Consider the following 14363-nt stretch of genomic DNA (forward strand, 5'->3'; position numbering starts at 1 on the left):
TGCGATGGCCCTTTTTGGTACTCGGCGTCCCTGGAGACTGGCTTCCAAGCTCGAGGAGAATGGTTCGTGATACGAATTGAGGGCTTTCGCGGCCAGAGGAGACAGCCTTGCCACCGCGTGACTCGATATTGATAGGGGCAGTCGGTCGAACGTCAGTCGCGATCCCGAAGAGAGCTGTGGCCAGCAACAGTACCCGGAACCGTTGCCAGAGTCCTGAGTCGAGAATTCGGGAGGCGGCGGCGAAGGACTTATGGCGTGGTCGTCGAACTGAATCCGGGGGTTCGAAGAAAAAGAGGCCGGATTGTCGATGCTCGGAGTGGCATTGTGTGATGGGAATTTGGGCAGAAAAGGCTGTTGAACGGCAGGGATTGAGGTATCGTCCCATGCGTTTTCTGGTGTTGAACGTGTCGGCAAAGGCTGGCTTGAACCGGTGTACATGGTCGTTTGTTACGAGTCGAGTCGTCGTATATTCGAGTCGTCTCGAGGAAGAGCTCCAAGCGATTTGTCGCGGAGGTACAGGTCGGCGACGATGTTGAGCTTGTGGAGCGGAGGGGGAGGGGTGGCAAGGCCAGGTGATCCGCGACGGCGGCGCAGCACGGGCGACGGAAGCTAGCCTCCTGTTTGAGAGCAAGACAGCAGGCCTAGGTCAGTCTCCGAGATGGTCCCAATCATAGAATCTGCAGCAAACAAGGAGATCGCGAGGGACCTTGCTGGACCTACCTACGTCCTTGGGGATGCAGTCAAGTCAATGACAGACCCTTGGCTGGGGAGGGAAAGCCACAGACAACCACCGGAGGGTCGAAAAAGGAGGGAAGGAGGGGCGCGTGTTGTTGGCTACTGATGCAACATGAAAGGCGTCGCTTGTTGGGCGGACTGGGCTGTGCTATGCTCTGTGTCGGGGCTGGTGTTGAGACAGCGGGCCGGGAGGGGAGCTGAGGCGCGGCAAAGCGCAAAACAGATGACCGACGGGGGCGGGTTAGAGGGTCCGAGATGCAGGAAAGATGAAGGTCCGTCTTGGGGGATATCTGACGGAGCCGAGCTAGCTGCGAGTCGGCGGCGAGTGACGTCCTTGTCGTGGGAAGAGCGACAGCAAAAGCGACGGCGGCAGCGACTTGGGAGAGAGAGAGGCGAGAGAAAGACTTGTCGATGGCGCCCCCAGACCCTGTGGTTTGGCGGCGCTGGGTTGACAGAGGAGTGGTCACGTTAAGACCCGTGTTCGAATGAGTAATTGAACAAGAAGGGCTAGACTTTGAGTCCAGGCGCAATAGCGCAGGGCCAAAAGGGGACGATTGTAGGGATGTTGCGACAGGAGGATGAAAGGATGGGGCGCCTTTGTTAATGAAGCAAGGTAAGTAAGGTAGGTACCATGTACCAGAAGTAGGTAGCGTTAGTAGGCAGGCAGGGTGCTATTGCAGGGAACTTGAAAGGGTTTAGGCGCTCCCCTTGCTGATGGGATGACCTGAATGTCAAGCCACGGCAGGCTGAGTACCTGTAGAGGAAGCGGGCAAAGGAAGGCAAGGAAGGAGGGCAAAGTCGGACAGAATTGTTGAGGGGGCAGCTGAGTCGACAAACAGATAGGCAGACAGACGAGACCAGCGACCCTGCTGGCAAACAGCAAGATAAGGTACCCTCCTCGTTCTTGAATCTTGCAGCAATGAGGGGGGGCGTCTGAGATGGCCCAAGAGTCTCCCCTCACAGAGGTACCTCACTCACAGACAGCGCAGCGAGGTGCTACAAGATAGGGAAGGGGCAAGGGGTGTTGTCCGCCCCACATTTCTTCATCGAAACAATTTGTGCGGGGCGCTCGTTGTGCTTTTCCCATTGGCTCTCATCTTGATGGCGGTGGTCAATGGCACAACATCTCTACGTCGTAAGGCTGGAATTGCGGTCGTCTTTTTGAATCCCATGTTTGCCGATGCGACTTTGTCAAGACGCTCCTCCGTCAGGGTCGATTCTGTTGGAATCTGAGCACCTGCGATCTGTGATTGAGTATCGAAGTGAGATCGTTCGCACACTCGAGGCCTATCCACGATGCTAGCGCCAGCTACCCCGCTGCCAGAGAGAAGTAGAAGAGAGGGTCATGAAAGGGAAGGCACGTTCGCGACTCAGACTAGACCGGAAGCCAAATGGAGAAAGCCACGCTAGACTAGTACCTGCCTCGAAGCTCATCTCCCGCATACGGCACTGGCCTTGCCGGCATGCCGTCAAGTACCTTTCTACTGGGTCAACACACAGGAGACACCACTTGGTTTTAGCGACCCACTCCACCGGCGACGCTCTCAGTGAGCTCGCTGGGGCTCGAATATTACGTTACAGCGCAGCATGCCCAGCCAGTCACCGTCCCCAGACCAGGAACGCCCGATTGTCATTGGGCAGGAACTGTCCGTTTTCATGGTTGCTTCCTCGCCTGCCACCGACGCCGCTGCCGTCAGCGAACGTTTGCAGGAAGGACCAAGGACCTGCTCACTCGGTGGGTAGGTGGGTAACCTAAGGCAGCCAGAAGTCCATGTCAGTGGTTGCAGTGCAGTGCGCTCCCCTCTCTGACCTGTCAATTTCCTCCCGCTCATCGTGAATCACTGGCAGTTCCTTCCCGAGGCGACCGAGTGCCAATCCGGACAAGAGGATCCGTCGTATATTTATTCAATAATGGGGACCCCCTCTGGCAGGCACCACCGAGTCGTGTATGACCTACGTCATCGAGATTCGTTTCACTGTACTGATGGCTATTCCGTCCTGAACGACCAGCTTCAAGCGGCTCTGGTTGTCCCTTGCAGCACCACCATAAGCATTGCGGGCTGGGACCTCGAACACATGCCTGGAGAGCAGATCACTATCGAGATGCATGACAACAAAGCACAACCAACCTCACTGTCGATTCTTTCGTGGGAGCAAGCGAAAGCTGCTTCAACTTTCAACGGCAAGCCAGCGGCAAGCCTCCCAGAATTTGGACATCAATACTACTCTTGACAGTTGACAGACGCGTGTCCGGGTCTCGATGTTGTCGCCAAGTGTATCCTCGTTTCACCGACATTGCTTCGTTGCCCTTCGGTGGTGGGTGCCTGGTCACGAAATGACAGGCACGGCAAACCCATACAGTCGATGTCAGGTTGATATAGTTGTCAGCATTCCTAAAATGACGTCGCGATCGCCTTGCACTCATAGCTATACAGCTACGATTGCCTTCAGCCGGCAATTGATGTTTGCGTAAACGCTTCACCTCTTTGTCTGCAATCGAGACAGACGACCGTCCCTTGGCACGCCATTTTCATGTGTATTGATCAACCTTCCATCCCACTTCGCTTCAGCTGAAGTCGAGCCGCCGGCCACTGCCGGTTGCACACTGGTGAGGTGAGTCTTCTAAACCATATGAAAGTATTCCTGCGTGCTGATTGTTCTCCACAGCTTCATTGAATCCCCGGCCGAGGACTGTAGGTGAAGTCTGTGCCTATCTCAGCCACGTCGACTTGAGTTTCTGTCCTGCCGCTGTTGTTTGACACCCCACCTGGTGCCTCATGAGCTGCCACACCAATCCACGATACTGTATTGGGGTAGACGGGGGCAAAAGCTCCCTCGTTTTCATGCATGCAGTTCGCTGAGGTTAGCCAGTCCAGCTGCGGCTCTTCGAAGTCTTCGTCCATCCACAGCCACAAAGCCAGCTCTTCCCTCTCCGTGTCTCCAAGGTCACTTTCGCCGTTAGCATCGTCCTCGGTCTCGAAGCCCTTGGCAAGAGATGCCGACTTCTCAGCGAAGGCTGCAACTCGGCGCATGCGATATTCATGAATCTTGTTCGCTTTGTTCGATTTCCCTGTCTCCGCCAGCAACTTTTCCAGGTTCCCTAGTGCTGTCATGGAGAGCCGCTCGTCAGCGTTTGACGTCAATGCGATTTTTACTGCCATTTCAAACGAGGCGATCGCTGCTGCTGTGTTGCCGATGTGGAGATACTTTACCCCAAGCTCGAGGTGAATTGCTGCTGTCTGTTCGTCTGTCAAGGCATACGCATTCATGTGGCCGGTCAGGATTGCAACCGCCTCGTCCAACCTGCCTTGACGCTCCTCGCACGCTGCAAGAATGCCAGCATGCGACAGGGCCAAGTCGCCAATCCACGGGTGCCGCTTCCCGGATGCAGCAGCGCGGGCGAGATGCGTCGTTATCATTCCCGCACAATCTTCCGGCCCTCGACGAGAGAACACGCAGTCGAGGTAGTCGCTGTATAACAGATGGGTCAGGAAATTGGCAGGTCCTGTTCGTTCCTCAATGTCCGGCAACAGGAGGGCATACAACCTCATCGACAATTCGTAGTAATCGGAAAGGTTGGTGGCACTCAAGCTCCTCCATATTTGTGCCAAGACGTGATGCTGACCGAAGATGATGGGCATCAAGCCGGCGAGGTAATCAAGAACCAGACGCAACAAATCATGTTTGTGGTGCCGGTCGAGGTACCAAAGCAGGCAGACTGTACGCGCCACGAAGTCAGGGCTTTCAGCTGCCACAATCTCTTTCAATGACTCAAAGGATGGACCAAGGACGCTGTTGATATCGATATGGTCACCTCGCATCATACATCGATTGACGAGGGCGAAACTGGCGATGACCCTTTCAAAGAGCTCGTTGCTGCGGTCTCCGTTGTTGAGATGACTGCTGCCACAGTCGACGTTGTACTCACAGAACCAAGATCCCGACGAGAATGATCCATCAACATAATCGCGGAAGAGACCCAGAATCTTCTCGACGCCGTACAAATCCGCCGGAGAGTTGAGGACTTGGCTAGGAGCTGGCGACGGGGTTCGACAGGTGACTTCCCGAGCGGTCTGAACGTTGGGCTTGTGTCCGTCGCAAAGTTTCGCGACCAGTGCAGGGTTGCGTTTGACATAGCGTTTGATGTTTTCAAAGTCAACAAGCTGGCCGCGGATCCTGAACTCCGTAGGTCTTTCCAGCGCATCTCGATCTCTTTTGAGAATAAGGATGGCGAGCACTTCATCTCCCTTCAACTTTTTGTCGAGGCCCCATTTCCATATACGCGACTTGTACATCTTGACCCTAATTCGACGCGTATGAGTGGGCGCGTACAAAGATCCACGTGGAACATGTACAACTTACGTGGCTACGAAATGGTGGTCCCTTTCCATGATCGCCATGACCTCTCTCAGGGATTTCTTCTCCTCTTGGTACAGTCTTGTGATAAGAGGTCTTTTACTTTCCCACACCTCGATTGGGACTCGCTTGCGCATTTTCGGTTGTAAGGCTTGGTTTTCTGGATTATCGCCATCAGAGCCAGAGGGGGGTACCTTTCCATTGGCGGAGAAATCAGTTGCCTTCATGGCTGTGGTTGACCGTGGCAGTTAGGTCGCGGGGGGGGGGACGGTCGTCCTTCAGTACACTTTGTCGCACTCAATCAAGGTCGGGCTAGATGTTCGAGCCTGTAGAACACAGTCAGGATAGTTGGGCAGTGGTCGAAGATATGAGGGACAGCGCGGAGGGTTGAGATGGAGTGCACAAACTCACTTGCATCACCTCAGCCCAGTCAATCATCGACCTTGGGGCCCAAGTGCGAGCTCACACAGTATGATGAGTCTTTTGAGTATCCTCCTCTGCCTGGTACTGGCAGCTCACGTTGATACATCCACAACTCTTCTTGATGTGCTGCGGAAGGATGCAACACGGACATTTCACTCGCAGGACAGCGGCTGCAAACGACGAAACCCAACCCTTTCGAGACCAATCAACAGCCACACGGTGGCAAGGGCTCCCAGCATGCCCCTGCTAGTGAAAGGGGTACATCCGTCAGGGACGTGTCTTGCGGCCGGAATCCTGGCGGCTTGGGTCAGTGGGGTTGTCTATGGGGATCACGGCCAGGTTGGAGTGGAGGTAGAACTGGCTTGAGCCACATGTTCGCCCAACTTCCCACAATCGAGCAACGAAATTCTGCCCCCACCCATTCACACCAAGCAACCCTCTGCCGTACCAAGATATCACATCTACCACCTGGCTTTCGCCTGAATATCTCCTTAAACGTACATCACCGGATACTACAAAAAGCTCATACCGCGTGGCGCTGGGTCACTGGCCGTCTGTTGAGAACTGGTAGACAATCTGCCCTTTTGTTACTCCATCTATATCTGTTCTCGTCAGCCTTATCATCATGGCCCAGTCAGACATATATGGACACCCAGAAAGGTCACTCCACGGGAGCTGGAGTCACGCCCGAGAAGTAACGGCCATGCTCCCAAAGCGTCCTTGCATGGCCTAGCTGGGTAACCGCCCTTTTCACGACCTTTCCCATCAACTGGCGAGCTTGGGACCGAATCATCAAATCCAGAGGCCTCAACAGGGGCCACGTTGCGGCCATCCTCACATATTGCACACACTGCGAACACCCACATTGCCGAAGGCGGATACATCGTGGTTTTGCTGTATCCGCACCAGGTCGCAATCGCTAATCTGAATAACTAATTATCATCACTACGACGAAGTCTGGGTCATTGCGGCGAGCGGCTGTCCATTCGTCTTCGCAACACCACCCTGGTGTTGTGTTAGAGCGGCCGGCGTACCCCACGTTTCTTGCGGAACGTCCTCATGTGTTCTACTGACTGACATGGGTCTGCCACGCACGCATCCCGCAGTGCCGAGTAGCAGCACAGCCGCATTTCAGGACCAATTTCTTAGTACACAACGGTCGACATCTGCGCCCAACACGGACCGCCCGTCAGAGCTCTGGGGATGCAGAATTAGATCCACGTTGTGACGGAAATTGCACTCTGTCAGGTGCGTCAGGCATCTCACGAAGGTCAGGGTATGAGTCAAGCTTGCTAATTAGCCCCTTTGCGTACGCCCTGCCCGCTCAACCCCGAGTTAGCAACGTATAGGCAGCAGAACACGTTAGAATTCAATGATATGAAGACGCCAACATGGTCCAAGACCAGCTGTCAGCCCTAAGCAGGGCTTGATCAACCTCGACACCCTCCGCTACCTCCGGGCAGTCCACCGATGCTTGTTCTCCATGCAAGTTGTGGGGCCTGATGAGTAGGGAGCCCTCGGTGACCAGAACGGGCTCTCTGGTTCACCCACAAACATTATGCTGATTGGGAAGCAGCCGAATTATTATTCAGAGACAGAATCGCTTACGCCTGGTGCATCTTCAGACTGTTACATGGTGCCCATTGCCATTGTGGATAAGGAACCCCATTCAGGGGCCAAAGCGAGTGTCACGAGTCGGGCACATGAGCATTAACACGACAAGACTCGTCATGTCAAAGGGAACTTACGGGCCAGCCGCAAGCGATAGCGATTCTTTATTCTTGCAAATACTGTCTAATACTGGTTGCTGCCATTAGAGGTGTAAAACTCAACGCTGGAGTAATCTGGCCTGGTCTCTACAGGTCATCTAAGCTACAACATGCTAGCCAGCCCGTGAAAACTCGTCGGCAGGACCCGCCGTCTTCTTGACGCTCTTCAGTTGCTAGTGGCGCGTTATGCATCAGTTTTCGCATATCGGCCTCTCTCATTTTCACCCGACGTATCCTCCCTTGCCGAGCCACGGGATGCCCTTGTTCGGCTGCCAGCTCGGAAGACAGCCAATCGCCATCGCAACTGAACTGATCTCACCCAGTCTTCATTGGTCAGCAAAAACAATTCCTTGAACAAAGTCACATCCATTGCCCTTGATACACAAGATGAAGGCTGAACCATGACCTTTAGAGGTTCGTTGCCGCCTTGACATCTGCATTCAGAACTTGTTCCGGGGCAAATGGGTCTTCCGTCATTAGCTGCCAGACTTCTCAGGATTCCTCTGTATATCAGGAGCTTGATTCTCTTGTGGTACATGCTGTCAAGATGCCGCATCAGTTGCAAACTCCGATCGTTCTGACTCCTGGCGGAAGCAACTTCTTGTACGTACAGACTGACACGCTCGCTGTGGAAGAGAGGCGCAACCATTTATTCCTACGAAAACTTAACCTTGACACCGTGAGTATAGTTCTGCACGTTGCTCGGAGTCCGGAGCTTACTGACACAGACAAATGTCAGGCAGCTGCTCTTGATACCCTACTAATATCCATGGATCCCAATGGCCCCGGTGCGGGCAACTCAAAGGTCGACTCAACCCCTGAACAGAAAGGGAAGGGTCTGGAACGCCCGCCTATAATATTCGATGGCCTTCTTCCTCGGATCGAGACACGTGGGCAGAGCAGAGTTTCCTCCACCAAGAGCGGCAAGAAGAAGGACGACATCAGCAGACCACAGGATTGCGTCCATCAAGATGAGAGTGTGAGTCTGAGCGATGCAGCAAAGCGTTCTGAACCAACGGCGGTTGACGACACTGCAGCCTTTCCAGCTTCACGCCAGGAGAATCAAGATTGAAGGAAGCTGGACAACTTGGCGACGAGGAAGCATGTTCAAGGTTGCCGCAAACAGTGCTATCATACCATTTCTCGGGTGTCTCATCAGCTTATCGACATGGCTTGTTGTCGGACTTGGGATTACTTCATGTGTATGTGTTGGCTGCAAATGACAGTGATGGATGGACCTGGCCACGAAATAGCAAAGCACAAGATCTCATCAAGGTGCGCCACGAAACAACCGCTGGCCTCAACTTCAATGGTCTCTTTTCTGGTACAACCTTCATCAATCAATGAAAACTCCAGCAAGTACGTTGCAAAGTGACGGGTCAATAGCAAGAGAGGTCTGGGCCAGACTGGAAGAGTCCAAGCACGGGCAGCAGAACAAGGCCGCTGGTCGAAACGGGGCAGCCGGCGATGACTCGGAGATGTAACATGGTACCCTGGTTCTCCCCTCCGATGTTTCTGGGTCTGCCCCGTCATCTCAGTGGGCTGTCGCAGGAACGAATCCTGATGCAATGGAACCGGCCCCCACAACCCGGGCTGTCAAGTCACCGAAAACGGCAGTGTTCCTGAAATGGCTACACACTGGCTCCCATTGAGCGAGGGTCAGGCGGTGACGATTAAGAGCGAGCGACATCAACTCACGACGAGGGACCCTTGCACAACGCCCGTAGTAGCTGGCTGTCCATCTCCAAGCTGTCGTTGATGCTGCCGACCAGAAAGGTTGGGACAATCGTGCAGCCCACGGTGTACCGCTAAGCAAACAGCCAAGTGATGCGCAACCCAAACATGGCCACACAGTAATACGAGTCAATCGGGCTGACTGTGTGGGCGAGGCGAGCGTTCAAAGCTCTGAGCATATCTTCCTGAGGATGGGATCCTTGCAAATCGACTCACGCTGACCATGCGCCCCTCTCGACAACTCGTTCGACAGGGACTCCACGTAGCTGTGAATCCATCGTCATTGTACAAGGCGGAGGGCTCTATTTCTCTACGACATACCCAGGCCTGGACCGTATGACAACCAGAGACGCGGCTTTGTATCTTTGGCCTTCGGACCATAGGCCATCCATAGAAAAGGGCAAACCGACATCTTGGCTACATCATTCGAGGCTGACGTTTCCATCTCGAACGGAGATCCTTTCGGCGCGTCTCCCGGGCCCGTCCTCTCTTTTCTCGCGTTGAGCAAGTCGTTCGCCGGGGCCCCAAGAGCGAGTAGACCCAGAATACCAACTGTTCAGTGTTCGAGACAGGGTCAAAACGGAAATGACCCCCACATTTTGCGATGAACAAGGGTTCCTAATTATCCCTAAAGAATACATGTTGAGTCCCTCACATCTTCTTTTCCTGCTGCGCCGGCAGTACAGCAAACATGGATCTCAATGGGGCTCACTGGAGGATTGGACTTGCCGGACCATCGGGTTACCCTATTCATCCTTCACGGCAGCGAACACGCGGCACTCGGAGCCGGTCTATCGTGGTTGTCTATACAGGCCCTTGAGACGTGTGTGTTGAACAAACATACCTGGTTTTGGCGGCATCTCTCAGCTGCGGAGCCTTGATTAATACCCATGGGCAGTGTATAAGCTATCGTATATCACTTGTCACACATGGGACGTGGTCTGAACGTGTCGACGTCGGATCTAATTTGGTGGCAGAATTGGACATTTGGCCGGCTGGTGTGCATTCGCAGACAAATGCATCTCACGAAACAAGAGCAACAAGATTTGTGCCTCAACTCCCAGTAGCCGAGTCGAAGCGCCGGCGCAATGTCACATCTGCTACGGGCGGCGATGGCGGTCCAGAAGCCGAGTGGCCGGGTCCTGTAGTCCATTCTTCCCTGAACCCTGTAATATTGCTGTCGACTATTGTTTTGGGTGTTGACACCAGGCGTCCGTCCCACGGAGCGTCCAGGCGCTACGGGGACTCTCGATGGAGATGGGGGTTAAACGCACGCAGATCGAGTCACTGTTCATACTTTGATGGGTGATCTTGATGAGATGGTACGAAAGAGCACCACATGGTTTGCCATCATTTCGTCTCTCACTGACAATACGCCAAGCCCAAAGACCCGAATCTGTGTTGCCTTTGCAGAAATATACGCCATCTCGAGTCACTTTCGGCAGCGGAGGCTTGCGGTGTCTTCCTCTGCCTTTCCGACCTTGTGCAGAACAGCGATTCTGTACAATCATACCTTCCTTGTTGGGTGGGGGCGAAAGGAAGATTGCCCATGCATGTAGCTTGGGAAAGCTGCAACCAGAATCGTGTTTTGCTACTCCCCTCTTCGGTCGACACCGAAAATCGAGGTGAAGCTGAGGATCCATAATGGTACGGACGCTGCTGTTTCGCCGGCTCTACGACCAGCGCAGGGAAGCCTCTGGAAGATGGTAAGGGATCTTCATGAGGTTGGTATCGCCCGGGACCGCACCGTCTGCCCCCGTGGGTATACCTACTCACTCATCATGACGATTCTTTGGGTCAATGTCACTCCAACGGGAAATGGCACTGGGCTGCCCACATCACGCTGGACACGGGTCATCCGCGGAGTCAGATATGATCTCTAGTGGATGAGGTTCTTTCGCCTGTCAGAATCAGGCCCGGCCCTTTCGCCCGGCCCCCTACTTGCTGCGCACGACGAGGTGTGATAGGTCAAACTCGACAGGATTCAGATGCTGGTCGGTAGGTGCACATCACTCTGTACCGCAGCTTGCCATGGCGATGAGACAAGCCACCGTTGCCTCACTGCTCGTGTCTCGACATTCTCGATTGGTGACAGCAGCACAGTGCAGTTGTCCAGCGGGTAGCGATGAGGATCATGTTTGGGCCAGGACCCAAGAAAAATGACAGGTATGTCAACCGGGTTCATGAGCCCAGACCCACTGCAGCAAGTCCCTGGGTCGCCGTGGTCATGGCAGCGGCTGATGACGGGCGTCCGGGGGGGATGGAGTAGCGATGAGGAAGAGAAAGAGGAAAGATGCAAGGGAGGTGACCCGGCCGGCCGTCCAAGCTGGCAGAGGACGGCGTGCGAGTGACTTCTGACACGTAGGTTCCTGCTGGGACTTGTCGATGAAGTCTGCTGGTGAGTCTGGCGGCTGTCTGGTCTGTCGAAGCTGAGCTCTTGCTCGCTTCAGCCTGCTGACGCTCGACTGGGGCGGTGACGCGGCGGATGTCTGTTGGTTGCAGTCGTTTGTCGGGCATGGCCTGATGCCCAGCCGTGTCGTATCGCCTGGACGGCGTTGAAAGCGCAAGTCTCATCTCGTTGCCTTGTTCCCTCACACCATGATCGACCGAACGGCAACGCGGCTGCGCGTTGTCTATTGCTTACAAAACCAGCCAGCGCCCAGCCTTGTCGGCCTCCACCCCACCACTCGTCTATTCACACCTAATCGAGGTCTGCAGCGCACCCCAGGGCCAGGGTGACTGGGCCATGTCATCGGGCCAAAGGCAGCCTGGGAAGCGAACTCGGTGCCCAATACCCCGGGAACGTCAGCAACGCCGCCCAAAGCACGGTCGGTGGCCGGCCGGTGAATCTTGACGGAAGGAGTCCTTGTCAACCCACGGAAAGCCGGTCCATGGCTCCTTTTGCAAAAAGCGACAAGCCCCGGTTCAGCAGTACGAACGGGCTCCCGTGGCGTGGCCCTCGCCCGACTATAGTGACACTATTTTGTCTCGAAGAAGTTGTCGAGGACGAAGGCGTGGGCCATGGATGGGTTTGCGAGGCGAGTCCTCCGGGTTGCTGAGCGGAGAGGACAGGCGTTGATGATGCCCCCCCTGACTCCATTGACACTGTCGCCAAAGCAGGGGTTGCCATCCCTCTACATTTCTCTGTTTACGGCCAGACTGTTGGTCATCAACGCGTGCGTTCTTGGTGCTCGTTGCTTGACTGTTCTGCACTTGGCAAGAGCCAGGGCGGGCAAGACGACAACAGATAAGCAGCCTGTCAAGGATGTCTCCCTGGGCCCAGAAACACACACATGTCGAGGCAGCCTTGCAGGCCTTGCAGGCAGACAGACCTGGCATCCTCGCAGCCAACCAAGTGTACATCAGTTCAGCACAGCGAGAGGAAGCGCCTCGCAGCAAAGGATGGACGTTGGGTAGGCATCCGCTTGCATGGTTGTGTTCAGGGTCCGGGGCGCCCCCGCAGGGTGACATGCCGAGTGGGGTGACGGGCGAGGCCATGTCTGTCCGGCGGTTGCGAAAGCAGGGAAACGTTACCTCAGGAAGGACCCGAGAATGGCAGCCTGCGGAGGTTCAGGACCGGCACGCATGTAGGCATCGAGGTGACATCGAGGTGGCATCGATAGGCGATGCTGCGAGGATTATTGCCGTTGGGGAAAAGTGCGTACGCGGTAGAGGGAGCCGGCGGTGGAAGAGAACTCTTCTTAACTGCCTACGATGCCATGTCAGATGTGTCGTCAGCGCGCTCGCAGGGGCACCAAGCACGGCGTGGCGCCCACCTGCTGAATGCAACCAGCATGAAGAGAGACAAGGGGCTGCATGGCGTTCTTGAAGCCTTCGGTCGCAATGTCACGCCAGGTCTAGGTCTATGACTATGTATGATGTCAAAGGAGAGCCTTCTGTGTGCTGCCTGTGGTGCTGAGATGCTGGAACACTGGGGTTGATGCTGGGGGGGTTGATCGAGGAAGACATGGGACGTTGCCCGAGTCATGGAATAAGATCTTGGCGAGGGCGCATGACCACTGTTTGCTTATGTCAGACCGAGAGGTGACGGAGCCGGAAGAGGGACGAACCCGATTTGCTAGAGGGCTCAAGAGTGTGACGCGCTGATTGGCTCGAGTTTTGGCTGGTCCTTAATTGATTCTCCCCTCCGACGCGTCTCAGCGCGCTCCAAACGCGTCTCTCTCCGTCTCTGTGACGACCTTGGCCCTCCACGACCACGACCACGGCCACGATCACGACCACGACCTTTGCCATCACGTCGCTTTGCCTCTTCGAACAAGCCTCATAGCGCCCACGAAGCCTGTCGCGACCAGCCGTCATGTTCCGACCAGATCACAACCGCATCGATGCCAAAAGGCGAAACATTGGCGATCATCGCAAGAAGCAGTTCGCCGAGGCTTCCCACAAGGAGCAAAAATACCCCCATCGCCTCAACTTCTACGCCGATCCACCCACGGCCGACATCACTCTGGAGCAGTTTGAACAATGGGCTATCGACAGACTACGAAGTGCGTCCCTCTCGGCCCGTTATTGGCATCCTCTTTTTTTTTTTCTCTCTCTCTCTCTCTCTCTCTCTTCCTTTGCTGACCATAGGTTGCAGTCCTGGCCGAGCTTGAGGCATGCTCCTTTCGCAACAAGCCCCCCGCCGAGGTTGCCTCCCACATGAAGCCCCTCCTCGACAAGCTCCTCCCCCTCGAGTCGTCCTCCTCGCAGTCGAGTCAGCTGTTCGCCCAGCGACAAAAGGACCACTACAGCCACTTTATCCTGCGTCTGGCCTTTGCCTCGACCGAAGACCTGCGCCGCCGCTTCTCCCGAGTCGAGACGATGCTGTTCCGCCTGCGCTTCAACTCGGACGACCTCGCCGACCGGAGCGCCTTTGTGGCCGGCCTCGAGCTCGACTGGTGGGAGACGGTCACGGAAGACGAGCGTGCCGCGCTCTCGTCCGAGCTCGCCGCCATGATGCCCGCACGCGCCAAGGCGAGCGGCAGCCACAACCCTGAGGACGAGACGTGGTTCAAGGTCGACTGGGCCCGCGTGCCCGAGCTCGTCGAGCAGAGGCGCGTGCTCCTGCGCGCCGGCAAGGCCTACGTGCCGGCGCGCGAGCAGGCGAGCATGGTGCTCGGCGAGTTCACCCAGCGCCTCGAGAAGCAGCTCGAGCTCACGGCGCGCGCCCTGCCGCGTCTCGACGAGGACGACCGCCTGACGCCCATCCTCGACCACCTCTCCAAGAACTTCATCACGCCCGACTCGGCCTACCTCTCGGGCACGACGTCGGCGGCCGGCCTCGGCGCCGACATGTCGGCCCGCAACGTCGACACCCTCGCGGCGGCGCACTTCCCGGCCTGC

The 14363-nt window shown here is 55.7% G+C and overlaps 3 protein-coding genes across 3 annotated transcripts in view; 2 read left to right on the plus strand and 1 right to left on the minus strand.

Annotated features, from left to right (window-relative positions):
• Window positions 1-3404: 3404 nt before the first annotated feature.
• VDBG_09395 (conserved hypothetical protein) lies at window positions 3405-5030 on the minus strand (the record flags this gene model as incomplete). Its single annotated transcript, XM_003000154.1, has 2 exons — window positions 3405-4206; window positions 4279-5030. The coding sequence occupies 2 exons, from the start codon at window positions 5028-5030 to the stop codon at window positions 3405-3407; spliced, it is 1554 nt and encodes a 517-aa protein (XP_003000200.1).
• Window positions 5031-7830: 2800 nt separating this feature from the next.
• VDBG_09396 (predicted protein) lies at window positions 7831-8355 on the plus strand (the record flags this gene model as incomplete). The annotated part of the gene is made up of 2 exons (XM_003000155.1): window positions 7831-7962; window positions 8110-8355. 2 exons carry the CDS (start codon window positions 7831-7833, stop codon window positions 8353-8355), a joined length of 378 nt encoding a protein of 125 aa, XP_003000201.1.
• A 4980-nt stretch (window positions 8356-13335) lies between these two features.
• Window positions 13336-14363, plus strand: part of VDBG_09397 (DNA primase large subunit) — a gene marked incomplete at both ends in the record, with an annotated part of 1836 nt that continues 808 nt past the window's right edge. The window contains 2 exons of the mRNA XM_003000156.1: window positions 13336-13525; window positions 13618-14327. Of these exons, the coding sequence (XP_003000202.1) occupies window positions 13336-13525; window positions 13618-14327 (900 nt within the window). The remainder of the gene's footprint in view (window positions 13526-13617; window positions 14328-14363) is intronic.

The sequence above is a fragment of the Verticillium alfalfae genome, genomic scaffold (genome assembly GCF_000150825.1).
Source record: "Verticillium alfalfae VaMs.102 supercont1.15 genomic scaffold, whole genome shotgun sequence".
Classification (NCBI taxonomy): Eukaryota; Fungi; Ascomycota; class Sordariomycetes; order Glomerellales; family Plectosphaerellaceae; genus Verticillium; species Verticillium alfalfae.